We start from the raw sequence: 27,420 nt of genomic DNA, 5'->3' as shown, positions 1-27,420 counted from the left end.
GATGTCTTAATGCCCAGGCCTGGAGCAGACCTCGGCGGGGAGGGAGAGTGAAAACCTGCAGCAGGAGGCTCCCAGAACAGCTTGGCCAAGGCAGCAGTGCCCAGGCCAGCTCGAGCTGGCCAAGAGAGAGGGTTATATTTAGGAGTGTTTTTTTAGGGCTGTGTGCTAGGTGTCTGCCTCAGGCTGGGAACTGGCTTGGAAGGAAGCTGAGAAACCATTTTTCACACGTACCTTCCTCGGTGGCTTTCCAGGAGAGAGTTGGCTCTGATTTGATTCTGCTGCTCTGCTCTGCTCTGCTCTGCTGAGACCTCAGCTGCAGGGCTGCATCCAGCTCTGGAGCCCTCAGCACAGGAAGGACCTGGAGCTGATTGGGCAGCTCCAGAGGAGGGAACATGAAAATGCTCAGGGGGTTGGAGCAGCTCTGCTGCAAGGCCAGGCTGAGGGAGCTGGGGCTGTGCAGCCTGCAGGAGAGAAGGCTCCAGGCAGAGCTCACAGCAGCCTGCCAGGAGCTGAAGGGCTGCAGGAAGGCTGCAGAGGGACTGCTCCAAAGGGCTGCAGGGCCAGGAGCAGAGGCAATGGCTTGAAATGAGAGCAGAGCAGATTGGGATTGGAGGTGAGGAACAAGTTGTGCCCCAGGGTGGTGCTGGGCCAGTCTGTGCACAGGGAGGGAGCAAGTGCTCAAGGAGTTTGCAGCCTGACCCTGTTGCTGCTACTGCAGCCCCATAGACTCAGGGACTGGTTTGGAAGGGACCTTTAAGGTCATCCAGGCCAACCACCTTCCAGCCAGCAGGGACAGCCCCAACCAGAGCAGGTTGCTCAGAGCCCCAAACAACCTGAGCTGATGTGGCTCCAGGCATGGGGCAGCTCCCAGCTCCATGGGCAAGCTGGGCCAGGGTCTCAGCACCCTCAGTGTCAAAGCCTGCTTCCTTCTCTCTAGGCCCTGTTACACCATCAGCCCTGTGTGGTGCCCATCCCTGCATGCTCAGATGGAGCCTGCAAGCTCCAGGCAGCCCTCACCCCTGTTTAAGAGCTTACAGCCCCTTGCTGTTCCTTCTGGACAGGCAGGGAGGCTGCTCTGTGGCACAGGAGCTTCTCCTACCTGCTGTATGGTCACAGCAGTCTGTGGTTCCCCAGCACAAACCCCCAGCCCAACAAAGAAGTCTTAGCCTGCAAAAGAGCTCAGGGTGTAGGTGCCCAGAGAGAGGGAGAGGGGTCTGGGAGCAGGGCAGGGGACAGAAATGTGAGGAATAATTGTTTTTGGGCCTAGAACCAGGAAAAACTCCTTTTGCCAAATTAATCCAGGGAGAGCCATGAATCCCCAGTATTTCATATCACACTTCATAAACCTCCAGTCATAATCCATAAAACTGACATTATTAGATTAAAAACCTCAGTTCCTCCTGGAAGGAGCTCGCTCATTAGACATGCTGCAGGTTATACCCTCAGAGTTCCTCCCCAATTACCATGATGAATACTGTGCCTTAATAAAAAAGTCCTCAGCAGTCACCACAGGGGTTGGTACCATCTGTTGGGGATAATTGGGCACTGAAATGCTGTCCAGCAGGAGGAGGAAGCTCCCCTGAAACACCAGTCAGGACTGAGGGAGGCAGGGGGCAGCCCATCCCCCACAGCAGAAGGTTGGGAGGGTGAGAGGTGGAGATGCCCTGGGCTGCTGTCCTGACAGGGAGCATGGGATGCCCCAGCCTGGCAGCACACAGCCATGGAATGGCTTGGCTAGGCTAGGCTTGGCTTGGCTAGGCTAGGCTTGGCTTGGCTAGAACAGAACAGAACAGAGCAGAACAGAATAAAATAGACCTGGCCAGGTTGGAAGAGACCTTCAAGATCATCCTGTCCAACCCATCAACCAATCCAACCCACCCAAACACTAACCCATGGCACCAAGCACCCCAGCAAGCCTCCTCCTGAACACCTCCAGTGTTGGGGACTGGCTTGGCTTGGCTTGGCTTGGCTTGTAAGGGACCTTAAAGCTCACCCAGCTCCCACCAGGCCCAGCTTGCTCAAGGCCTCATCCAGCCTGGCCCTGAACACCTGCAGGGAGGAGGCAGCCCCAGGCTCCCTGCAGAGGCTGCAGGCACTGTGAGCTGTGTCCATCAGCAGAGGCTGCAGTCAGTGTGAGCTGTGTCCATCAGCAGAGGCTGCAGGCACTGTGAGCTGTGTCCATCAGCAGAGGCTGCAGGCACTGTGAGCTGTGTCCATCAGCAGAGGCTGCAGTCACTGTGAGCTGTGTCCATCAGCAGAGGCTGCAGGCACTGTGAGCTGTGTCCATCAGCAGAGGCTGCAGGCACTGTGAGCTGTGTCCATCAGCAGAGGCTGCAGGCACTGTGAGCTGTGTCCATCAGCAGAGGCTGCAGGCACTGTGAGCTGTGTCCATCAGCAGAGGCTGCAGGCACTGTGAGCTGTGTCCATCAGCAGAGGCTGCAGGCACTGTGAGCTGTGTCCATCAGCAGAGGCTGCAGGCACTGTGAGCTGTGTCCATCAGCAGAGGCTGCAGGCACTGTGAGCTGTGTCCATCAAACTCTCCTTCTGCCTGCAGCTGCTGAGGAGTCACAGGAGTGTTGCACTTGGAAGAGAGGCTCAAGATCCCCAACCTCCAACCCACCCCCACCACAGCCACCAAACCTCATCCCAGATCACGTTCTTGAGCACCTCCAGGCATGGCAGCTCCACCAGCTCCCTGGGCAGCCTGTTCCAATGCCTGACAGCTCCTAATTCCCCACCCTGGCTAATTGTCCAGAGCAGTGAGGAGGCAAACAGCCCTCGAGTGTGAACTCATAGGGGTGGGAAGCCCTGGGACCCCAGGGCTCCTCGGGCGCCGGCGCTCCCCCTCTGACCCCAGCGTGGTTGGAGTCGATGCGTGTGAACCAGGCTGTGTTCATGAGCACAGCTCTCAGCTAAGGGACCCTGTGCTGGTGGCTTTGCCTGCTGCCCTTGCAGGAGCCCTCAGCAAGCAGCTCCCAGCCCTTTGCCCCCGGTGCTGGAGGCTCCGTTTGCAGCTCGCTGCGGCGCGGCTGGGTGGTCCGCGGGAGGCTCCGCAGCGCTGCTTCACCTCTCTTTACTGCTTGGAAGGCAGAAGCAAGAGATCTTATTTCCTCCAGCCCTTAAAAATCAGGGGAGTCAAAACTAATACAGGTTTGGCACTTGCTGGGCTGTGGGTGGGATCATGAAGCTGACACGTCTGTAACTCGGGCTGCCGCGAGCGGGGCTCAGCGCTCGCCCCGGCGCCTGTGCCTGCTGCTGGGCACTGGCAGAGATGGCACACGTGGGCCAGGGGGGGCCCAGAGGTCGAGAGGGTCCTCATCTCCCTCTGCACTGCCCTGATGATGCCACAGCTGCAGTGCTGGGTCCAGCTCTGGGCTCCCCAGTTTGAGACAAGAAACTGCTGGAGAAGGTCCAGCAGAGGCTGCAAAGCTGCTGAGGGGCCTGGAGCAGCTCTGTGAGGAGCAGAGGCTGAGAGCCCTGGGGCTGAGAGCCTGCAGCAGAGCAGCCCCAGAGGGGAGCTCAGCAATGCTCAGCAAGAGATAGAGGCTGGGGGGCAAGAGGCTGGGGCCAGGCTCTGCTCAGTGGTGCCCAGGGACAGCACAAGGGGCAGGGGGCACAAAGTGGAGCCCAGGAGGTTCCATCTGAGCAGGAGGAGAAACTTCTTTGGTGTGAGGCTGCTGGAGCCTGGAGCAGGCTGCCCAGAGAGGTTGTGGAGTCTCCTCTGGAGAGCTTCCAACCCCCCCTGGGCACTGTGCCCCTGGGCAAGCTGCTGGGGGTTGCTGGTTGTCTCCTAAGCTCTTCTGCTCTGGTGCAGGCCAAGCACAGACGCAGATCCAGCTCCAGGATAAAGCACCTTGGGCTGTGCAAACCCTACCAGAGAAGGAGCTCTGGTGAAAGGCAGAAGTGGAGCTTCTGTCAGGTGATGTCCCCACAGGGCACTGCTGGAGCAAGGGTTAGCTGCCCAAATTCTTCTGCTCTCTGCCTGTGCTGCAGCTGCAGTCCGCATCTTCGTCTCACCCTGTGCAGTGTGTTTAGATTCAGGTGTTTCTCAGGACAGGAACTGTCCTCCTGCCATCTCTTTGGGCAAGGCCAGGCTGTAATGGTGCAGCCTGCAGCCAGAGCCTCCTTGTGCTGCCTGCTTACAGCAGGAACCTACTAACAGCCCCCACGGAGACACCCAGGTGTGTCCCACAGCCACCACCCTGGGCTGGCTTCAGGTGACACAACCTGGCCCTGGAGCAAGTTCCCAACCTCCATTCCACAGCTGGGCTGGCTGGGGCTGGCTGGGGTCGCTCCCTAGCACCAGGACAAGAGGCAGTGGCCTCAAGTTGCACCAGGAGAGGTTTGGGTTGGACATTAGAAGAGAATTCTTTACTGAAAGGCTTCTCAAAGCCTGGCCCAGGCTGCCCAGGGAGGCTGAGTCCCCATCCCTGGGGGTGTTTGGGAGGTGCAGAGCTGTGGTGCTGAGGGCCACGGCTCAGCCCTGGCTGAGTGAGGGAATGGTTGGAGTCAATCTCGGAAGTCTTCTCCAACCCAACCAGTTGTGTGAGTCTGTGCTGTGGTGCAAGTGGCAGTGCCAGCAAGGGGGGGCTGGAGGCAATGCCTCTGGGGAGGGAACATGGGGGAGTTAAATGCTTCTGCTGGTTGGGCTTCAAAGCCACAATGAGTGGAAGCAGAGCTCTGGGTCTGGCAGCTCTCAGCATCCTCGCTGGCGTCGGCACAGCTTGGGCTCCTGCCTCCAGAGCTGAAGGGGCAGAGGGGATGGAGCAGGGCTGTGCCACACGTGGGGTGCTGCAGCAGGGTCAGGAGCAGAGCTGTCTGTCTGCTGCTGGGGCTGGGCTATGTGTGGCAGGGCTCCTGTGCAGGGGCTGGAAGCACTAAGCTGACACCTGGGAGGGGAAGATAAATGTGGCGTGAAAAGGGGCAGGAGGGGCAGGGCTGCTGGAGCAGGGGAAATGTGACCAGCACGGAACAAGCTCCTGGTGAGATCCATCTGATAGCCTCCATGCAGGCCCTGTCAGCACCCAGAGAGATTGATGGCACCGTGCTGGGGCCGGGGGCACAGCTGGGGCTGGGCAGGCAGGGAAGCCCCCGGGCAGAGCAGAGCTTGGATGCGCTGCAGGGGAACGGCGGAGAGGGGAGGGGGCTGTGCAGATGGGCCAGGGAGGGCTGGAAGCAGGGCAGATGCTGTGAGTGGAGGGTGGCCCTGACTAAATGTAGGCTAAAACCAGGAGGAATTAAAGCCAGTGCTGGTGAGGAAGCAGAAGTTGCTCTGTGCTTTTGGGCTGCTGTGAAGCTCCAGCAAAGGCTCTGCTGGGGGTGCTGGCACCTGCCCCCAGCAGGGCTCTGCCTGCACCTTCCCCATGGCTGCTGGGTGAACATGGTGAGGAAATGGCTTGGTACAGCTGCAGGATGAAGCCAGCTGCTGGGAAGGTGCCATTGCTGACCAGGCTGAAGAGGCAGTGCCCACAGATCACAGAATCACCTGGCTGGAGAAGCCCTGAAGGTCCCTGAGTCCAGCCAGAGCCTAACCCTGTACACAGCTCTCAGGCCAGGGCCCTGAGCCACTCACCAAAGCTTCTTGTGAGCAGCTCCAGAGGTGGTGACCCCAGCACTGCCCTGGGCAGCCTGTTCCAACAGGTGACCACCTGAGGGCCTGCTGGAGAGTGGCAGAAAGCTTCCTCCTGTCTGTAAGTCATTGCAAAAGGGTCAGCAATGTGGCCCAGGGAGCTGGGAGCTGCCCCATCCCTGCAGCCAGCCCAGGCCAGGTTGCTTGGGGCTCTGAGCAGCCTGCTGTGGTTGGGGCTGGCTGCAGGGGGTTGGAGGAGATGAGTCCCTCCCAACCCAGCCCAGGCTGGGGTTCTGTAAACCCCAGGATGTGCCTGCAGAAAGCCTTTCCCAGCATGCAGAGATTTATGGAGGCTCCTCCAAAGGCTCACAGATTTTCCACCTTCTCTGCCTTACACATGCAAAACATTCTCCTAAATGGCCAATAAAAGCTAAAAACCCCAGGCCAAGGCCTCCTGACCCCCTCCCCCTTCTCTCTTCAATGCTGCTCTGTAGTGAGAAGCTCCACTGGTTCCTCCTGGAGGGGTTGAGGAGTGCTGCTGTCAGAGACCTCAGCACAGGCAGGAAGGGGATGGGTCCCCTTGGGACCCCACTGCTGTGCTGGCACCAGGAGCAGCATGGAAATGAAGTCACTCTGTCCCCTGCCTGCTCCTGCTCCTGCTGAAAGCAAGGGCAGAGCTCACCCTGCAACTCCATGGGGCACCTCTGGGCTGCAGCCTGGGCAGGGAAGGGTTGGCCATGGCTGTTGGAGTCATGGATGATCAGCAAAGCATGTGCCAGGGTGCTAAAGACCATCCAGCACTTCCTTCAGCACAATTTAGTTGCTCTTTGCAGCCTCCTGGCTCTCTGCAGCTCCCTGGAAGGAGGCTGGAGTGGGGGTTTGGCCTCTTCTCCCCAGTGCCAAGTGATGGAGCAAAAGGAGATGGCATCGAGCTGCACCGGGGGGGAACATTGCCCTTCCTGCCAGGGTGGTCAGGGACTGGCAGAGGCTGCCCAGGGTGGTGGTGGAGTCCCCAGCCCTGGAGGTGTTCAAGAGCCCTGTGGCTTGGTGGCCATGGTGGGGTTGGGGTTGGGGTTGGGGCTGGGGCTGGGGCTGGGGTTGGGGTTGGGGTTGGGGTTGGGGTTGGGGCTGGGGCTGGGCTGGGCTTGGGCTGGGGCTGGGCTGGGCTTGGGCTGGGTGATCTTGGAGGCCTTTTCCAGCCACAGCAATTCCATGACTCTCTGCTGCTGTCATTTAAGCAGGTGCTTGATGTCACTCAAGCCTCCAGTGCTCTCTTGTCCCCTGCAGGTGCTCCTGATCCTGAGTGGGAACCTGAGCTTCCTGAACTGGCTGACCATGGTCCCCAGCCTCGCCTGCTTCGACGACCGCAGCCTCAGCTTCCTCTTCAGCCGCCGGCCCGGGGGCGTGAGGCAGCGCCTGGCACGGATGCAGCTCCAGCAGGCACCTGAGAAGCAGCTTCCCCTGGGTGAGCTACTCCCAGAGCATGGCACAGAGGTGGCTGTCCTCCTCTGGAGCAAAGCCAGGCAGGCAGGCAGGTGGCTCTGCCCCTCTGTGGTCTCCTCTGAGGGCTGGAGGGCTGCTGGACTGCAGAGGGTGAGCTGGTGACTGCTTCTCTTGGTTTGCATTCTGACTGTTCAAGGGCAAGGATGAAAGAGCCTTGAGGTGAGGATTTTGTGTTTGGTGCCCTCTCCCCCGGGGAGCAGTGGCTGTGGGTCCCTCTGCACCTCTGTGCTGGGGCTACAGGAGCAGCTGGTGCAGTGCCTGCTCCTGGGGCTGGGCTTGCAGGCAGCCCCAGCTGAAGGAGAGAGTAGCTGGGGAGTTCTGGCTGAGTGTGGCCTGCTGCATCTGTTTCCTTCTGCCAGCAGAGCAGAGGCTGCTGGCCTGGTGCTGTGTGGCAGGGGTCAGCAGAGCAGGGGAGAGCAGGGCCCCCAGCCATGCCTGGCTCATCACCTGGTTTGGCAAGGCCCTGGCCATGTCCTTGAAGTCTGTGCTGGCCTTGCTGTGCAGCCCTCAGGCTGCCCTCCCCAGTGCTCAGCTCCTGCTGCTTCCCCCAGAGCCCTGTGCCTCGTGCCCCATGCTCCTTCCCAGCTCTTGCTCCATCCACACCTCGTTCTGCTTGGGGTTTCTCCTCTGTTACACCTTTGGCTCTCTGGCTGAGTGGCTGTGAGCCCAAGGGCACGGTGCCAGCCACCACCTGCTGAGGGATGAGCAGCCCAGGTATGGCCATGGAGTGTGACCTGAGGAGCTGCTGGTGCCAGTGTGGTGGAGAGCTTTGTGTCTGTGCCTCCCCTTCAGCTGCAGGCTCAGAAGTCCAGTCCAAGAAAGACAAAACTAACCTCCTGGTGGACTCAGACTGCCCTGGCAGCAGCACAGGAGGGTGAGGGAAGGCATCCCAGCAAGCTCCCTCCCAAAGCAAATGCTTCTCCAGAAGCCTCCTCAGACTAAACAGTTATTAACAGCTGCTGGGAGAGGTTCAGCTGAACATCCCTCTCCTGCAGAGATAAGGGGAAGCTGCAAGGGAGGGCTCTGAATCTGATCCTTTGGCTGCTGCTGTTGAATCCATGGGGAAGGGCCACGAGGGTAGAGCCCCTCAGAGGTCAGGGCTGCTTGTTTGCCCCATGGCAGGAGCTGCCTCCTTGCCTGCAGAGCCAGCACTGCTCCTGCAAACCAAAGCCCCAGGTGCTGGTGGGGCAGCACAGGCCCAGTGCCTGAGTGAGGGAGGATGAGGTTTGTGTGTGGAGGTAGTGAGGGGGCAGGGGGCAAGGCAAGGAACAAGCCTGGGGCAGGGGGGAGGAGGCAGTCCCAGGGAGGGACGGAGCCTGCAGGCCAGGAGGGCAGTTGTGAGCAAGGTGCAAGTGCCAGCTGGGGGCTTGCCCTGGCTAAACCCTGCTCAGTCTGACATTGCAGACATTCTTCTTCTTAGCCCTTTCTCAGACTGTTTGGAGAGAGGCAGATCCCTGGAGCCACAGCATCCAGCCCCTGGCAAGGTCTCCCTGACTGCAGCACAGAGTTTGTCAGCCCAAGGGCTGGGAGCAGCTGTGGGCACCCAGGCAGGGGCCTGGCCCCCAGCTGGGGAGCAGAGCCCATGCCCAGCACAGAGTCCTGGAGTGGGTTGGAGGGGAGGGCACCTTAGAGACCAGCCAGGGGGCAGGGACCCCTCCCACCAGCCCAGGCTGCCCAAGGCCTCATCCAGCCTGGCCTTGAACACCTCCAGGGGGGAGCCTCCCTGGGCAGGCTGCTGCAGTGCCTCCCCTCCCTCTCTGGGAAGCATTTCCCCCTGAGTGCCCTCCCTGTGCTCTGTGTCCTGCCCAGGCTGCCGGCTCCGCAGGGTGGTGAACCTCTCCTTCGGCCTCCTGATCGCCTACCTCAGCATCCCAGTGGTCCTGAACCTGCTCAGCTCCAGCCAAGTCATGAACACCTCCTTCACCCCTCTCAGGATAGTGAACACCTATGGAGCCTTTGGGAGGTACCAGTGATTCAGGGGCACGTCAGCACGGCCTGGGGCTGTGCCAGGGCAGCTTCAGGCTGGCTCTCAGGAGCAGCTCCCCCCCAGAGAGGGTCCCCAGGCTGCCCAGGGGGCTGGGGGAGCCACCATGCCTGCAGGGATCCCAGAGCCCCATGGAGGTGGTGCTCAGAGGCAGTGCTGCACTGCTGGACTTGGTGACCTCAAAGGTCTCTTCCAGGCTGAGCACTTCTGTGCTGCTTTGCTGCTCTCCCCAGTGTGGTTGGTAGGCTGTGAGCCTTCAGCACCAGCAGGCTGGGAGTGGCTGCTGCTGGGAGTGAAGGAGAAGAGGAGCAGCTTTGTGTCCCACTGAGCTCTGTCTTCCTTGAGCCCCTTTACTGAGCTCCTTCACCTTGGTGCAGGAGGGGAATGTCCCCAGGAGGGAGAGAGTTCATCCAGTGGACAGCCTCCAGCACCCCCAGCCCCCTGCCCTGCCCCTCCTGTCAGTGCTCACAGAGCAGCTCCTGGCCAGCAGGGTTTAGGCCAGCAGGAGGAAGTGCTGCTTCCAGGCAGTGGCCTGGGGAATTCACTGCTGCAGGAAGCTGTGGAGACAGAAACTGGGAATGGCCTCCAAAAGAGCCAGGGGGAGAGGAGAGCCCAGCAGCAGTCTGGCTGCTGCCTGCAGCTCAGGAAATCCCAGGCCCACCTGCAAGGTGGGAGCAGGCAAGGCAAACATCTCCACTTGGGTCTGTAGCTGGGCTGTTGTTGAAACTTGAGCCTGGGCTTGGTGGGGACAGGGCAGCAGGCTCAGCTCAGCCATGGCTGGCTTCATCACAGTGCTCCTTGTGTGCTGTCCCTCCCAGCCACATCCTGAGCAGGACAGCTGGGGACGTGCTGGGGAAGGCTCCCTCAGCACAGCCCTCCCAGGGCCAGCAGCAGGGCACCCCTGCCTTGGCCAGCAGCTCACCATGGGGCATGGGCAGCTCCCAGGGGCCTGAGCTCAGCACTGGGATGTGCAGCTCTGAGTGCAGCCCCACGGGAGTCAGTCAGGGCTTATCAGAGGTGAGGAGCACTGCCTGCTGAGGGGGCTGGCTGGGCAGCTCTCACCATGAGCAGGGGAGGTGCAGAGCAGCACTTCAGGTGCAGAAGATGTTCTCAAACAGCACAAATGGCTCTGGAAAGCAAAAGAGTTAGGGGAAAAGCAACCACCCACCCCTGGTTAGGTGTCTCCACCTTGACAAAGCAGGGGCACATGCTGGAGTCCCTGCTTGGCCTTGAGAGAGGGAAATAAGCCCTGAGCCCCTTTGCCTCAGCAGTGCTGTGCAGAGCAGGAGCAGGGAAGTGGTGGTGCCCTGGGGAGGCCACACCTCGGGCCCTGGGTTCAGCTTTGGGCCTCTCAGAAGGGCACTGGGGGGCTGGGGGGGCCAAGAGGAGGGCAGCAGAGCTGGGGAAGGGGCTGGGGAGCAGGGCTGGGGGGGTGCAGCCTGGAGCAGAGGAGGCTGAGGGAGAGCTCACTGCTCTCTGCAGCTCCCTGGGAGGAGGCTGCAGGGAGGCTGGGGCTGGGCTCTGCCCTGTACCAGGTGAGAGGAGAGGAGAGGTCCTGAAACTGGGATTGGAGAGGAGATGGTCTGAAAATTCCCCTGGGGAGGTTTAGGTTGGACATCAGGGAAAGTTTTTCCTGCCAGAGTGGTCAGGGGCTGGCAGAGGCTGCCCAGGGGGTGGTGGAGTCCCCAGGCCTGGAGCTGCTCCAGAGCCCTGTGGCCATGGCACCTGGGGCCAGGGTTTAGAGGCCATGGTGGGGCTGGGTTGTGCTGGGTGGATGAGCTTGGAGGTCCTGCCCTGCCAGAGCAGCTCTGTGATCCTCTGGGGGCTGCAGAGGTGAAGCTGCAGGAGGCTGTTTCCTTTGGGTGGTTCTTGCCCTTCTCCCTCTGCAGCCCCAGGCTGCTGTTCCAGCAGGACCCAAGCAGCATGTGATGGAATGCTGCTGTGCTGTGTGTGCAACTCCAGCCTCTGCAGGCCAGTGAAAGGAGGATTGCAGCCCATAATGGATGTGGGATGATGTGAAACCTGACAGGTTTGGAATCACACAGTAGGAGCAAGCTTTTATTAGTAATTTGGTGTCCCTGATTTACAGCCTGCTCCCAGCCCCTGGGCAGCTGGCCATGCCTCATAACTCAGCCCAGGCCCTAGCATCAGCTTGGCTGCACAATCCAGAGCTCTGTCAAATGGAGGCAGCAGTTCTGAGCTGAGCTTGCAGCACACAAGGCCAAGGGCAGCCTGCAGCCAGAGCAGTGTGGCCAGGGATGGAGAGAGGGATCCTGCCCCTCTGCTCTGCTCAGGCCTCTCCTGCAGGGCTGGGTCCAGCTCTGGGGCACTCAGCACAGGAAGGGCCTGGAGCTGATGGAGCAGGGACAGAGGAGGCCAGGAAAGTGCTCAGGGGTTGGAGCAGCTCTGCTGCAAGGCCAGGCTGAGGGAGCTGGGGCTGTGCAGCCTGCAGGAGAGAAGGCTCCAGGCAGAGCTCACAGCAGCCTGCCAGGACCTGAAGGGCTGCAGGAAGGCTGCAGAGGGACTGCTCCCAAAGGGCTGCAGGGCCAGGAGCAGAGGCAATGGTTTGAAATGAGAGCAGAGCAGATTGGGATTGGAGGTGAGGAACAAGTTGTGCCCCAGGAGGCTGCTGGAGCACTGCAGCAGGCTGCCCAGGGAGGTGGCTGAGGCTCCCTGCCTGGAGCTGTTGCAGGTGAGGCTGGAGAGGGCTCTGAGCAGCCTGCTCCAGGGGAGGATGTCCCTGCTGCCTGCAGGGCTTGGCTGGGTGAGCTCTGTGGTGGTGCTGGGGCTGCAGCTCTGTGGTGGTGCTGGGGCTGCAGCTCTGTGGTGGTGCTGGGGCTGCAGCTCTGTGGTGGTGCTGGAGCTGCAGCTCTGTGGTGGTGTTGCAGCTGCAGCTCTGTGGTGGTGTTGGGGCTGCAGCTCTGTGGTGGTGCTGGAGCTGCAGCTCTGTGGTGGTGTTGCAGCTGCAGCTCTGTGGTGGTGTTGGGGCTGCAGCTCTGTGGTGGTGCTGGGGCTGCAGCTCTGTGGTGGTGTTGGGGCTGCAGCTCTGTGGTGGTGCTGGGGCTGCAGCTCTGTGGTGGTGCTGGAGCTGCAGCTCTGTGGTGGTGTTGCAGCTGCAGCTCTGTGGTGGTGTTGGGGCTGCAGCTCTGTGGTGGTGTTGGGGCTGCAGCTCTGTGGTGGTGCTGGGGCTGCAGCTCTGTGGTGGTGCTGGAGCTGCAGCTCTGTGGTGGTGTTGCAGCTGCAGCTCTGTGGTGGTGTTGGGGCTGCAGCTCTGTGGTGGTGTTGGGGCTGCAGCTCTGTGGTGGTGCTGGGGCTGCAGCTCTGTGGTGGTGCTGGAGCTGCAGCTCTGTGGTGGTGTTGCAGCTGCAGCTCTGTGGTGGTGTTGGGGCTGCAGCTCTGTGGTGGTGTTGGGGCTGCAGCTCTGTGGTGGTGCTGGAGCTGCAGCTCTGTGGTGGTGTTGCAGCTGCAGCTCTGTGGTGGTGTTGGGGCTGCAGCTCTGTGGTGGTGTTGGGGCTGCAGCTCTGTGGTGGTGCTGGAGCTGCAGCTCTGTGGTGGTGTTGGAGCTGCAGCTCTGTGGTGGTGCTGGGGCTGCAGCTCTGTGGTGGTGCTGGGGCTGCAGCTCTGTGGTGGTGCTGCAGCTGCAGCTCTGTGGTGGTGCTGGGGCTGCAGCTCTGTGGTGGTGCTGGAGCTGCAGCTCTGTGGTGGATCAGAAGCAAGGGCTGGAGAAGTTAGTGCAGGTTCCAGGTGCTGGCCTGGGCCTTGGGAGAGTCTCCTTGTGCCCCCTCAGTGCCTTGGGCACGTGGAGGGCTGGGAGCTGAAAGGCAAAGCCACCAATTGCAGTCACCTCTGGGGGCTCCCCGGGGTGCTGCAGCCCCAGGCTGGGGGCAGGCAGTGGGGGAGGGTCTCCATGCTCCTTGCTGCTGGACAGATCAGAGATGTGCTGGGCAGAGAGGTTCTCTGCAGCTGCAGCCCCCAGCTGTGCCCTGAGGCCACTGCCTGCCCCTGCCCTGCTGCCTGCCCCTGCCCTGCTGCCTGCCCTGAGCTCCCTGCCCCTGCCCTGCCCCTGCCCTGCTGCCAGCCCCTGCCCTGCTGCCTGCCCTGAGCTCCCTGCCCCTGCCCCTGCCCTGCTGCCTGCCCCTGCCCTGCCCCTGCCCTGAGCTCCCTGCCCCTGCCCTGCTGCCTGCCCCTGCCTTGAGCCCCCTGCCCCTGCCCTGAGCTCCCTGCCCCGAGCTCCCTGCCCCTGCCCTCAGCCCCCTGCCCTCAGCCCCCTGCCCCTGCCCTGAGCTCCCTGCCCCTGCCCTCAGCCCCCTGCCCTCAGCCCAGTGACGCTGCCCTGGTGTGTCCCACAGCATCACCAAGGAGAGAACAGAAGTTGTGCTTCAGGGCACAGCCAGCCTGGACCCCAAGGACCCTGCTGCTGTCTGGGAGGAGTTTGAGTTCAAGTGCAAGCCTGGGGCCCTGGGGAGGAGGCCGTGCTTCATCAGCCCCTACCACTACCGCCTGGACTGGCTCATGTGGTTCGCTGCCTTCCAGGTTGGTGTCCATGGGGTTGGTGTCCCTGGGGTTGGTGTCTCTGGGGTTGGTGTCCATGGGGTTGGTGTCCATGGGGTTGGTGTCCCTGGGGTTGGTGTCTCTGGGGTTGGTGTCCCTGGGGTTGGTGTCCATGGGGTTGGTGTCTCTGGGGTTGGTGTCCATGGGGTTGGTGTCCATGGGGTTGGTGTCTCTGGGGTTGGTGTCCATGGGGTTGGTGTCCATGGGGTTGGTGTCCCTGGGGTTGGTGTCCATGGGGTTGGTGTCCATGGGGTTGGTGTCCATGGGGTTGGTGTCTCTGGGGTTGGTGTCCCTGGGGTTGGTGTCTCTGGGGTTGGTGTCCATGGGGTTGGTGTCCATGGGGTTGGTGTCTCTGGGGTTGGTGTCCATGGGGTTGGTGTCCCTGGGGTTGGTGTCCATGGGGTTGGTGTCCATGGGGTTGGTGTCCCTGGGGTTGGTGTCCATGGGGTTGGTGTCCCTGGGGTTGGTGTCCATGGGGTTGGTGTCCATGGGGTTGGTGTCCATGGGGTTGGTGTTCATGGGGTTGGTGTCTCTGGGGTTGGTGTCCCTGGGGTTGGTGTCTCTGGGGTTGGTGTCCCTGGGGTTGGTGTCTCTGGGGTTGGTGTCCATGGGGTTGGTGTCCATGGGGTTGGTGTCTCTGGGGTTGGTGTCCATGGGGTTGGTGTCCATGGGGTTGGTGTCCATGGGGTTGGTGTCTCTGGGGTTGGTGTCCATGGGGTTGGTGTCCATGGGGTTGGTGTCCATGGGGTTGGTGTCTCTGGGGTTGGTGTCCATGGGGTTGGTGTCCATGGGGTTGGTGTCTCTGGGGTTGGTGTCTCTGGGGTTGGTGTCCATGGGGTTGGTGTCTCTGGGGTTGGTGTCTCTGGGGTTGGTGTCCCTGGGGTTGGTGTCCCTGGGGTTGGTGTCTCTGGGGTTGGTGTCCATGGGGTTGGTGTCCATGGGGTTGGTGTCCATGGGGTTGGTGTCCCTGGGGTTGGTGTCTCTGGGGTTGGTGTCCATGGGGTTGGTGTCTCTGGGGTTGGTGTCTCTGGGGTTGGTGTCCATGGGGTTGGTGTCTCTGGGGTTGGTGTCCATGGGGTTGGTGTCCATGGGGTTGGTGTCTCTGGGGTTGGTGTCCCTGGGGTTGGTGTCCATGGGGTTGGTGTCCATGGGGTAGGAGTCCATGGGGTTGGTGTCTCTGGGGTTGGTGTCCATGGGGTTGGTGTCCATGGGGTTGGTGTCTCTGGGGTTGGTGTCCATGGGGTTGGTGTCCATGGGGTTGGTGTCTCTGGGGTTGGTGTCCATGGGGTTGGTGTCTCTGGGGTTGGTGTCCATGGGGTTGGTGTCCATGGGGTTGGTGTCCATGGGGTTGGTGTCCATGGGGCTGTGCAGCCTGGGCCCAGGAGAGCCAGTGAGATGGATGCAGTGCCTGCTGGCCTGGCTGAGGGCAGGCTGCAGCCCTGGCTGGGCTCAGGGTCAGAAGGGAAGGCTCTGCTCCTCAAGGATGGTTGCTGCTCCTGGGGGGAGCTCCTGGGGGTCTGGGCTGAGGCCTCCCCCTGCCTCTCAGCAATAAGCAGAGCTGTAAAGGTGCTGGGAAGGGCCCTGGGCTGCTGCTGCCTTGCAGAGTGGTGGCACAGAGGGGCAGAGCTGCCTGCCAAGGGCTCAGCAGGGCTGCAGCAGGCCCATGTGCACCCACAGCCCCCTGGGGCACTGCCTGCTTGCTGCAGGTGGATGGAGAGGGCTCAGAGCCCTTCCTCAGGGGGTGTCAGCAAGCAGGGGGCAGCCATCACTTGAAGAAGAGGAGAGGAGGGAAGCTTCTACAACTGATTGTTGTGTGGCACAGGAGCCCAGCCTGGGGGGCTGGAAGGGACCCCTGGGGGTCACCCAGCCCAAGCCCTGCTCCAGCAGGGCACCCACAGCAGCCTGCCCAGGGGCACAGTGCCCAGGGGGGGTTGGAAGCTCTCCAGAGGAGACTCCACAGCCTCTCTGGGCAGCCTGCTCCAGGGCTCAGCACCCCTCAGGCTGTGCTGCTCCAGGCCCCTCAGCACCTCCATACCTCCCCTGGCCTCTCTCCAGCAGCTCTCTGTCTCTCCTGAGCTGGGGAGCCCAGAGCTGGACTCAGCACTGCAGCTGTGGCCTCCCTGGGGCAGAGCAGAGGGAGAGGAGAGCCTCCCTTGCCCTCCTGGCCACACTCTCCTTGATGCACCTTGGGAACCATTGACCTTCTTGGCCAGGAGGGCACCTTGCTGGCTGCTGGGCACTTGTTGTGCCCCAGCACCCCCAGCTCCTGCTCCCCAGGGCTGCTTCCCAGCAGCTCTCCCTCCCCTGTCCTGCTGCAGGAGGTTGTTCCTCCCCAGGGGCACTTCTCCTGCCTGAGCTTCAGGAGGTTCCTCTTCACCCCACTCTGCATCCTGTCCACAGCAGGTGATCAGAGGCAGTTATCTCTGGGGGTCTCCTTGCCCTGGCAGGAGCAGAGTGCTCACCTCCCATCCCAGTGGCTGCTGCCAGAGCTGTGCCTGCACTGCACAGATGCAGCCCTGCACTGCATCCCCTCCCTGCTGTGGTGGCACAAGCTGCAGCTGGAGCTTTTTGCAGCCATCCCAGGCCCACTGCAGCTGGAGACTTTCCCAGGGCCTCTCTGGGGCACCCAGGTCTTTGTGAAGCAATTTGAGACCCTGTTCCTAGAGGAGGGGTTGGCAACAGGAGCAGAGAGGAGGGGGAAGGAAAGCCCTGCTGAAGAGCAGAGTGAGGATGGCTCCTGGGGAGCACAAGGAGAAGCAGCTTGGGCTCAGCAGGAGGCTTGTTCAACTCTGGGCCCTCAGGCATGTCAATACCTCCTCAGGCCTGGAAGGAAACCCCCTTTGGAGTGGCAGAGTGTTTGCCTGGAAGCTGTGAGCTGTACCTCTGATCCTCTCAGCCCAGGGAGAGCTGGCTGTGCTGCTGTCCTCCCCACACTGCCACAGCCAGCAGCAGGTCACCACACTCAGCTGCTCTTCAGGCTGAGGAGCTGCAGAGAGGAGGAGAAGGCAGAGCCTGAGACCCCAGCAGAAGTCTGTGGGGCCAGGCAGGCCCTGCAAGCCCCATGCAGAGTCCATGGAACCAGGGCACTTCAGCCCTCATTTGTTTGCAGAGGTCCTGGGCTTTTTCTGCCCCACCACTCAGCAGCTGCCCCAGAGCAGCCCCAGGGCTGCTGCTGCTGCTGCTGCTGCTGCTGCTGCTGCTGCTGCTGCTGCTGCTGCAGTGTGCTGCCAGTGGCCAGGTGAGGAGCTGACACCTCCAGCTCTGACAGGCTGCAGAAAAGCCAAAGTCTTGGGGGGAAGATATTTGCCTTCCCTCTGTGCTGCTCATGACAGCTCCCTCTTTGCACCTCATCACCACCTGACACACGATGCCTGCACGGCCCAGGCCTGCCTGAGGAGCCCTGGCTGGAGCTGCAGCAGCTGTGCTGAAGAGCTGCAGCATGGCAGAGCTGATGGGAACAGCTCTGGGAGGAGGAAAGGCTGAGGGGATTGGGGCTTTGGAGTCTGGAGGAGAGAGCCTGAGGGAGATCTGATCAGTGCTGATCAATACTTGCAGGATGGGACCAGGCTTTGCTCAGTGGTGCCCAGTGACAGGGCAAGGGGCAAGGGGCACAAAGTGCAGCATCAGGAGTTCCATCCAAAGATGAGGAGGAACCTCTGTAACTGAAGGGTGGCAGAGCCCTGGGCAGAGAGGTGCTGAGTCTCCATCTCTGCAGGCATTCCAGACCTGGCTGGATGTGTCCCTGGGTGCCCTGCCCTGGGTGCCCCTGCCCTGGGTGCCCCTGCCCTGGCAGGGGTTGGACTTGATGTCCAGAGGTCCCTTCCAGCCCCTGCTGTGCTGTGAGTCTGTGATTGCTCCTCTGAGGGCCTCCCCTGGGGGTATCAACACCAAGGGAGGCCCTGTCCCTGCAGGCAGTGGCTGCTGTGCCTCCCTGCCTGGGCTCCACTTGGCTCCAAGAGACTTTTCTGCCCCAGAGCAGAGGTGACATGAGAGCTCTGCCAGCTGGCTGATGGCCCCACAAGATCTGAGAGCTGGTTCCCAAAGCCCTGCCCCACCACCTGCCTCCCCTGGGGGCCTGCTGCTTTCCCAAGCATGGGCTCATAGCATCAGAATTGGTTTGGCTGGAAGAGACCTTGCAGATCATCCAGCCCAACCCCAGCACTGCCAGGGCACCACCACCCCAAGGCCCTCAGCACCACATCCCCACAGCTCTGAACCCCCCTCAGGGATGAGGACTTCACCACTGCCCTGGGCAGCCTGGGCCAGGCCTTGAGAAGCCTTTTGGGGAAGAAATTGTTCCTCCTGTCCAAGCTGAGCCTGCCCTGGTGCAGCCTGAGGCTATTTCCCCCTGTCCCTTTGCCTCCTCCTTGGGAGAGGAGACCAGGGCAAAGCTCTTGGAGGGCAGGAGCAGGTGTGGGAGTCTTGCTCCATGCCTGAGTCATGATGAAGACAGCAGCTGGGGACCTGCATCACTGTGCAGGGTCAGCCCCCAGCTGTCTGTGTGCTTGATGACGATCCAGAGCCTAAGGATGAGCCCAGGGCATGGCTCCCTGCCCACCTGAAAGCATCTCATGCTGCTTCATTCAGCCACTGCCGACTCCAGCTCCCACTCAACTGCTTGGCAAACCCAGGGGTGGCAAAGAAAGGCCAATGAGGAGTGTGCTCAGCAGGGCAAGGGAGAGTCTCCTTCCCCTCTGCTCTGCCCCACTGAGGCTGCATCTCAATTGTAAGATCCAGTTCAGGGCTCCCCAGGTCAATACAGACAGGGAAGTGCTGGGGAGAGCCCAGGGGAGGCTGCAGAGCTGCTGAGGGGCCTGGGGCAGCTCTGGGAGGAGCAGAGGCTGAGAGCCCTGGGGCTGAGAGCCTGCAGCAGAGCAGCCCCAGAGGGGAGCTGAGCAATGCTCAGCAAGAGCTAAAGGCTGGGGGCAAGAGGCTGGGGCCAGGCTCTGCTCAGTGGTGCCCAGGGAGCACAGCACCGCAGCGCACAGCACCGCAGCACAGCACCGCAGCACAGCACCGCAGCACAGCACCGCAGCACACAGCACGGAGCCTGCCCGCTGGGGGCAGCTGCTGGGGGCTGCTCTGGGTGCAGATTTCTCACCACAGCCTTTGCTGGGCCCAGACATTGTAAATTTTACAAGAGAAACACTTCACAAACCAGGAGCCCAAGCTCTGCTGTGCAGGGAGCTGCTCATTAAGGGCCTGGAGGCTGGGAGCTGGGAGCTGCCTGCGCTGCTGCAGAGCCTCTGGGCTGAGTCAGGCTTCACAATCTCAGCCTGCAGCACACGAGGCCAGCATCAGCCTGGGCTGCATCCAGAGCAGCAAGGCCAGAGATGGAGAGAGGGATCCTGCCCTCTGCTCTGTTCAGACCTCACCTGCAGGGCTGCATCCAGCTCTGGAGCCCTCAGCACAGGAAGGACCTGGAGCTGATTGGGCAGCTCCAGAGGAGGGAACATGAAACTGCTCAGGGGGTTGGAGCAGCTCTGCTACAAGGCCAGGCTGAGGGAGCTGGGGCTGTGCAGCCTGCAGGAGAGAAGGCTCCAGGCAGAGCTCACAGCAGCCTGCCAGGACCTGAAGGGCTGCAGGAAGGCTGCAGAGGGACTGCTCCCAAAGGGCTGCAGGGCCAGGAGCAGAGGCAATGGTTTGGAATGAGAGCAGAGCAGACTGAGATTGGAGGTGAGGAACAAGCTCTGCACCAACTTTTCAGAGCAGTTGGTTTAGTAACTGTGGTTTTGTCCTGGAGTGTGGTGAGCATGGATCAGGAGCCCTGTGAGGCAGAGCTGCCTCTGGATGGACCTTTCCACCAGCATTTGGTGGTTTCCATCTCCCTTCCCTCCTGCTGCCCTTAGCAACACAAATAACAAACTCTGCATGAGAGGAGATTTGCAGAGCAGCTTTGCCTCCCTGCTCTGCCTTAGTCCCAGCCCTGCAGGTACAGCTGCTGGGTTTTGCTTTCCCACAGTGTCCCCTACTGCTGGCAGGGAAAAAATCCACTCAGGGACACAGGCAAAGAAAGGAGGGAGGGCAAAAAGGCTTCCTGGAAGCCTGAGGCAGAGAAAGGCAGCAGAAAGGGAAATGGTTTTGTGGAGCCTCAGCAAGGATCTCTGTGAAGAGCAAGAGGGTTTGGCTTCCTGGAGTGGGAGTAGCTGCAGGGCCAGGCTCTGCCAGCACGGCTTGGAGTGTGGCTCCTGAGAGCTGGGGGCTGAAGGGCACAGCTGTGGGATGTGAGGAGCACAGTTACAGAGTCTCCTGGTTGGGAAAGTGCAGCCAGAAGCTGACATCTCCCTGCTGACAGCTGTGAGACCATGGCCCTGGGCTCCTCATGCTGATGGTGACTCCAGCACCTGCCTGGGCAGCCTGGGCCAGTGCCCAGAGATCCTTTTGGGGAAGAAATTCTTCCTAACAGCCAACCTAAGCCTGCCCTGCTGCTGGCTCTTCATGCCAGGCCCAGCAGTGTCTGATGCCTCTGTTTCTGCCTCCTTCCTCCAGACCTATGAGCAGAATGAGTGGATCATCCACCTGGCTGGGAAGCTGCTGGCCCAGGAGGAGCAGGCCCTGTCCCTGCTGGCAACCAACCCCTTTGCAGGCAGAGAGCCCCCACGGTAAGCTGGGAGGCTTGGACAGCTCCAGGGAGCTGTTCTGGCCTGGAGGGACAGCCCTGGTTTCTCTTGGTGGGGTGGAACCCTCAGACAGAGTGGGGTTAAGGTGTGAAGAGATGCTGCTCCAGCACCTGCCTGGTGCTGACCTTTTGCTTGAGCCCCTTCCCAGGAGCTCTGTGCAGGTCTCCATCACAGGATCACAGCTCACAGGATGCAAGGGGGTGGAAGGGACCCAAAGAGATCATCAAGAGCAAACCCCTGCCAGAGCAGGACCAGACAACCTAGCTCAGGTCACACAGGACACATCCAGACAGGGCTGGGAAGGCTCCAGAGCAGGAGGCTCCACAACCTCCCTGGGCAGCCTGCTCCAGGCCTCTGGGACCCTCCCAGGGAAGAAGTTCCTCCTGGTGTTGAGCTCCTGTGCTGCAGCTTCCATCCATTGCTCCTTGCCCATCCATGTTGCTTCTCTTGGCCAGCAGTGGTGAGTGCTGGTCCCCTGCCCATCAGCTGTGGGGTCTGTGCCCTGACCCCTGGCAGAGCTCAGGCCCAAAGTGCCATCTCCACAAGGCAGCCCTGCAGCAGTGCTTCCTGTCCTGGAAGTGTTTGTGTTGCCCACGAAGGGAGAAAGCAAACAGCAGCAAGCAGAAGGCAGGGCTGCAACCCCAAGGTCTCCTACAAAGGCACATCTTGCACAAAGGTCTCTGCTGTGGCTGGAGTTATTTTTAGCTGAGAAAACATTTTCAGGGAGCTTTGGATCAACCCAGGCAGTGTTATGCTCTTGCTAATATTTTCCATTTGAGGCTCTTAGGATGCACAGCAAACAAGGCTGAGGGTTCACAGCAGCACCATGTGGCATGAACTTCCTCATGAACCCTGCTGATGGTGTTCAGCCTGAGCAGAGTCTGTCCCCAGAAGCTTCTGAGGAGAGGCTCCTTGCACACCTACCCCACTGAGGACTTCTGCCTTTCACCAGAGGTCTTTCTCTGGTAGGGTTTGCACAGCCCAAGGTGCTTTATCCTGGAGCTGGATCTGTGTCTGTGCTTGGCCTGCACCAGAGCAGAGGAGCTTAGGAGACAACCAGCAACCCCCAGCAGCTTGCCCAGGGGCACAGTGCCCAGAGGGGATTGGAAGCTCTCCAGAGGAGACTCCACAACCTCTCTGGGCAGCCTGCTCCAGGCCTCCAGCAGCCTCACACCACAGAAGTTTCTCCTCCTGCTCAGATGGAACCTCCTGAGTTCCACTTTGTGCCCCCTGCCCCTTGTGCTGTCCCTGGGCACCACTGAGCAGAGTCTGGCCCCAGCCTCTTGCCCCCCAGCCTTTAGCTCTTGCTGAGCATTGCTCAGCTCCCCTCTGGGGCTGCTCTGCTGCAGGCTCTCAGCCCCAGGGCTCTCAGCCTCTGCTCCTCACAGAGCTGCTCCAGGCCCCTCAGCCTCTTTGCAGCCTCCCCTGGGCTCTCTCCATCTCTCCAGGTGGTGCCTCAGGGCCTTTGTTGTGCTCTGTAGCAGGTGAGAAGTGAACTCTTCAGCAGCTTGAGCAAAATGCAGAGCAGATCCTCCTCCCTGCTGGCTCTGTGGGCTGGGGATGGCAGAGCAGGCAGAGGAGGTCTGCTCAGTAACCACACAGCAGCCTGGGTGCTGTCAGGGCTTTGGTTCAGGCCTCAGCAGGGGGGGACCAAAGCCCAGCTCCTGTGTTCACTCTTTAGCAGCCAGTTGATAGCAGGGCAGGGTCAGCATCCAGGGCTGGGTGTCAGCTGCCTTTGCTCTGGCACTAGCTCTGCTTTGGCAGGTCTGGGTGGCTCTGCTGTGGGTTTGGGTGCCATGAAATGCAATTGGCAATTCAGTGCCACTCCTGCTGGCTTGGCCCAGGCTCCACATCCCATTTTATCCTTGACCCTGGGTTGTGGGTCGTGCTTTGGGGTTTAGCAGGCCAAATCCAAACCCCTGGGACGTGGGCACTGCACTGAGTTTCCCTAGAGGGACCAAACAGGCAGCTGGGGACAGACTTCTGAGCAGGGCCTGTGGTGAGGGGGCAAGGAGGGATGGTTGGAACTGAAAGAGAGAGATTCAGACTGGAGAGAAGGAAGAGATTCTTTGCACTGAAGGTAGTGAGACCCTGGCCCAGGATTCCCAGAGAGATGAGAGATGCCCCAAGCCTGGCACCACCCCAGCTCAGGGTGTCTGGGGCTCTGAGCAACCTGCTCTGGCTGGGGCTGTCCCTGCTGGCTGCAGGGGGGTGGATTAGAGGAGCTTGAAAGGTCCTTTCCCACCCAAATCAGGCTGGGATTCTAAAACTCTATGATCCTCAGTGCTGAGCATAGACAGATTGAATCAGAGAAGGGTTTGGGCTGGGAGGGAGCTCCAGAGCTCACCCAGTCCAAGCCCTGCAGGCAGCAGGGACATCCTCCCCTGGAGCAGGTTGCTCAGAGCCTCAAACAGCTCCAGGCAGGGAGCCTCAACCACCTCCCTGGGCAACCTGCTGCAGTGCTCCAGCAGCCTCCTGGGGCACAACTTGTTCCTCACCTCCAATCCCAATCTGCTCTGCTCTCATTTCAAACCATTGCCTCTGCTCCTGGCCCTGCAGCCCTTTGGGAGCAGTCCCTCTGCAGCCTTCCTGCAGCCCTTCAGCTCCTGGCAGGCTGCTGTGAGCTCTGCCTGGAGCCTTCTCTCCTGCAGGCTGCACAGCCCCAGCTCCCTCAGCCTGGCCTTGCAGCAGAGGTCTGTGTAGCATTCATTCTTTCTATCTATCCACCCTGCTATCTATCTATCTATCTATCCATCCATCTATCCATCTATCCATCTATCTATCTATCCATCTATCTATCTATCTATCTATCTATCTATCTATCTATCTATCTGTCTGTCTATCCATCTATCTATCCATCCATCCACCATCATTCTATCTCTCTATCTCTGTTTCTCTCTCTCCAGCTATCATTCTATCTCTATCTATTCCTCTCTTTCTCATCTCCCTCTATCTCTCTATCTGCCTATCCATGTTGTGCCCACCACAGTTCAGCTTCCTCCAGCAGCTGGCTGGAACCAGGCAGAACACCACAGCTCCTTCTCCTCCCCTCTCTCCCCCCCTGACTCCTCCACTCTAAAGGGAATTTTGAGCCTTAATTATTTTCACTCCCTGCTAGACTAAATAATTAGGGGCAGGGACTGCTTTCCATAGGAACATTTCCCTCCATCCTCCACGGAGTCTCTGCTGCTAATGGAAACTCTACACCTCCCCCAGCCCAGGGACCTTCAGAATGAGTTAATGCCTTCAAAATGAAATTTCTGAGACCAAAGCTGGTAGCTCCTTTACAGCTCCAGAAATTATAGCATTTGCTCAAGTGTGATAAAGCTCAAAATGAGAACCAGGTGAGTGATTAAAAATGAGGGCATTGTTGAGGGCCCAGCCTGCCTGAGTGTGAAGCTTTCCTTCCAGCACTGGGGGTGCTTGTGCAGGGTGGGTGTACAAAACATCCTTGTGAGGCAGGATGGTTCATAAAGCAGCAGCCACCATAAATCTCAGCCTGGGGAGGGGAGGGGGGGCTGGGAAATGCAGGAGTAGCTAACAGCCCCTCCTGGAAGCACAGGGCAACAAGCAAGGAAAAACAACCCCCAGCCCCCAGAAATAATCAGAGTTGTGCCTGCAGAAGGAGGGGAGAGAAGTCACAGCAGCAAAGCCAGGTCTGGGGTTGGGTGCTCAGAGTCTCTGGTTCTAACCCCTGGCCACTGCAGGACTTGCAGCCCAGCCACAGCAGCACCTTGTGCTCGTGCTCCAGCTCCTGTCCTGGTGCCCAGCTGGGCAAGAAGGCCACCAGCAGCCCAGCTGGGAGCAGCAGGGGGGGGGCAGCAGGAGCAGGGCAGGGAGGGTGCCCCTGGGCTGGGCACTGCTGGGGCTGCACCTCGAACCCTCACTCCAAGAAGGACATTGAAGGGATGGAGAGGGTCCAGAGAAGGGCAAAGAGATTGGGAAGGGTCTGGAGAGCAGGGCTGGGGAGGAGCAGCTGAGGGAGCTGGGGGGGTTCAGCCTGGAGAGGAGGCTGAGGGAGACCTCATTGCTCTCTGCAGCTCCCTGAGAGGAGGCTGCAGCCGGGGGGGTTTGGGCTCTGCTCCCAAGGAACAGGACAAGAGGCAATGGCCTCAAGCTGCACCAGGGGAGGTTTAGGTTGGACATGAGGAACAATTGCTTCCCCCAAAGGTATCAAATCCTGGCCCAGGCTGCCCAGGGCAGTGGTGAAGCTTCCTGTGCCTGAAGGGCTTTCAAAGCCCTGGAGCTGTGGTGCTGAGGGCCATGGCTTAGTGGTGCCCTGGCAGTGCTGGGGTAAAGGTTGGACTTGGTGGCCATCAAGGTCCCTCCCAACCAGAGTGATTCTGTTCTGTGATTCTTGTGGCTTTCTCACTGGGTTTGCCGTGGGGAAGTGTTTGGTGCAGCTCCTTTCTTCCCTCCCTGAGCACAGCCATTTAAAAGGAAAGCTTCCCCAGGTCTGAAGTGCTCAGCACTCAGTCACTCCACTGCTGAAAGCAGCCTCAGCCTTGCAGTGCTGCCAGGGAGGGCAAAGCTCCTCCTGAGGCAGCAGGGTGGGAATGAGGTTTGCAGCCCCACCTGCCAGCAGTGGCAGGAGCAGCTGTGGGGCAGCTTCACTGTCTGCTGTGGATGTGCCATGGGAGGCATCACCCTTGGCAAGGGCAGCTCCTGCCTTGGCAGCCCCATGCCCACCCCCCTGCCAGACTGCAGCCTCCTGCTGGGGCTGTCCAAGCCAGCAGCAGCCCAGGCTGCTGTGCGGAGCCCCAGGGGCAGGCAGCTGTCCTTCCTCCAAGGTTTGCTCTGCCCTTGCTACAGACACAGCCTCTGAACCTCTCCAACCTGCCCCTAGGGCAAAATCCAGGGTGGCAGAATGGCTTCAGTTGGAAAGGGGCTTGAAGATCATCCAGTTCTGAGCTCCCTGCCGTGGGCAGGGACACCTCCTGCTGGACCAGGTCGCCCAACGCCTCCTCCAGCCGGACACTAAACCACTGTCTGAGCACAGACTGCCCCTGGCTTGCTCTGGCTCTGCAGGACCAAACCTCAGTCAGCAGCACTGGAAGCCAAGGCACGAAGCCTGCCCTTGTCCTGCAGGCTTGGGCCAGGATGGATTTATGACCCTTGCTGCTCCCAGGGCCGGGCTGAGCCCATGCCGGAGGCTCTGTCGCTGCAGTGACTCTGTGCTTGCCACTGCCACTTGCTGCCTGATTTACAGGGAAGTGGGGAACCTCCAGATAAGAAAAACCAACACCAAAGGCAAAGAAACCAACCCCAAAGCAGAGAGACTTCCCCATGTTTTGGTTCCCTTCCTCCCTCCCCCCCTCCCTGCCCTCTCAGACCATTAATCCTAACAGAACCCGAGGGCTCGGGGCAGGGGGAGGCTTCTTGTTCCCTGGAACCCCTCAGCTGTTGCAAGGAGACAGCTGCAGCCTCTGGAACTAATTTCAGCTGTCTGGGAGATTTAGCCCTGCACCCCAGCAGCTCCAGGATCGCTGCTAATTTCTACCACATCCAGTTGGGAGGTGTCACAGCCGGCTGATGGACGAGGCGGGCTCCGGCGGGCGGCGGCGCAGCTGCTGCCGGGCATCTGCCAGGGCAGGGGGGATTGGAGTGCTGAGGAGCTGCAGCCCTGGGCTGGGCTCATCTCCAGGCTGCAGCTTGGCCCCATCTGGGTGGTGATGGAGAGTGAGGGTTTGTGCAGAGCATCCTGGCACAGGCTCAGCAAGTCACAGAAGGGTCTGGGGCGGAAGGGACCTCCAGAGGGCTTCCTGGATGGCTTGGTGGTCACAGCACCGTGGAATAGATGGGAAGGGACCTCCAGAGGCCTTCCTGGATGGCTCAGTGGTCACAGCACCATGGAATGGATGGGAAGGGATCTCTGAAGCCCACCCAGTCCACCCTCCCTGCAGTCAGCAAGGACCTTTGCAGCTAGAGCAGGCTGCTCAGAGCCCAAACCAACCTGGCCTGCAGTGGTGCCAGGGATGGGGCAGCTCCACCTCTCTGGGCAGCCTGGGCCAGGCTCTCATCACCCTCAGCCTCAACAAATGTCTTCTTTTTCTCCACTCTGGATCTCCCTCTTTCAGTTCAAACCAGCTCCCCTTGCCATTTCCCTGCCTGGATGTGGCCCTTGGTGCTTCCCCAGGAGCCAGCAGGAGCTTCCAGCCTAGGTTCACTCAGTAAATCCTGGGAAGGTGCTGGCAGCTGGGATTGTCCTTCCTGACCCTTCTGCCTCCTTGGAAGCCTGAGTCCTGCTCATCCTTCTGAGTGACCTCCTGGGCCCTTGGTCTCTTTCCATGGAGGCAGAGCCAGGTAACTTCTTCATGACCACCTTGAAGCTCTTCCCATTTCTTCTGAGCAGTGAGGTTGATGCAGGTCCCTGTGTCAGAAGGGTCCTGTGGATCCCTTCCAGCAGCCAGAAGGCCTTTGCCTGAGCCCCAGAGCTGTGGATGTCACAAGCAGCTGCTGCTAAGGTGACCTGCAGCCTGCAGCAGTCTCTTGGGCAGCAGGTGACCACCATGAGTGTGTCTCACTCAGGCCACAAGCTGCCCAGGGGTCCAAGTGATGCCTCTGAACCCTGTGAGCCCTGAAATGATTTGCTCTGGGGGGTGTTTGCTCCCCAAGTCCCAAGAGCAAGGAGCAGGTCCAGGGAGGCAGCTCTGGAGGGGTTTGCAGATCCTCTGCCTCAGGCCCAAGGCACCCAGCTGGATGATGCATACTGGAGCAGCTCTGACCTCTGCAGCCTCTGCATCCCTGAGCCTTAGAGGAAAGCCTCCCACAGGCTCCAGTTTGCCACTTTTCTCCCACAGCTTCCAATCCCAGGACAGAGAAGATGCCCAGGGTCTGGGCTCTGCCACTGCATCTTGCTGCTCAGAGATGTTCTGATGCCTGGAGGCACTCAAGGTTCCCCTCTCCTGCACCACACTGACTGCTGCAGCTGCTTAAAGTCCTTTGGGTACTTCCATGGCCCAGAGGGGAAGTCCCAGGGAACCTTGAACCTTAGGGAGGCTCTCCCAGTGCAGGGCAGTGAGGAGCTCTGAGCTGAGGTCCACCAGAGCTTTATAGCTCATCCCTGGGAGTGGTTCAGCTCCTCCAGGAGCACAGCTCCACAGAGGTTGCAAACTCCCCAGCCCTTGGCCTTGTGCAGGTTGCTCCTCCCTGGATCTTGCAGACTCTTGAAATCCTGGAAGGGTTTAGCTTGG

At 60.3% G+C, this 27,420-nt stretch overlaps 1 protein-coding gene across 4 annotated transcripts in view; it reads left to right on the top strand.

Annotated features, from left to right (window-relative positions):
• LOC137445076 (lipase maturation factor 1-like) overlaps positions 1-27,420 on the top strand; it is a 210,548-nt gene that overhangs the window by 147,260 nt on the left and 35,868 nt on the right. For all 4 annotated transcript variants that reach the window (XM_068146495.1, XM_068146496.1, XM_068146494.1 and 1 more), the window contains 4 exons: positions 6,857-7,034; positions 8,882-9,035; positions 13,406-13,589; positions 20,097-20,209. In XM_068146495.1, coding sequence (XP_068002596.1) covers positions 6,857-7,034; positions 8,882-9,035; positions 13,406-13,589; positions 20,097-20,209 — 629 coding nt within the window. The remainder of the gene's footprint in view (positions 1-6,856; positions 7,035-8,881; positions 9,036-13,405; positions 13,590-20,096; positions 20,210-27,420) is intronic.

The sequence above is a fragment of the Melanerpes formicivorus genome, unplaced genomic scaffold, assembly GCF_026170545.1.
Source record: "Melanerpes formicivorus ecotype bairdi unplaced genomic scaffold, bMelFor1.0.p_v2 SCAF_14, whole genome shotgun sequence".
In the NCBI taxonomy this organism is placed as follows: Eukaryota; Metazoa; Chordata; class Aves; order Piciformes; family Picidae; genus Melanerpes; species Melanerpes formicivorus.
Note: the sequence above shows the minus strand (reverse complement) of the source record. Positions and strands in the feature narration are given on the sequence as shown.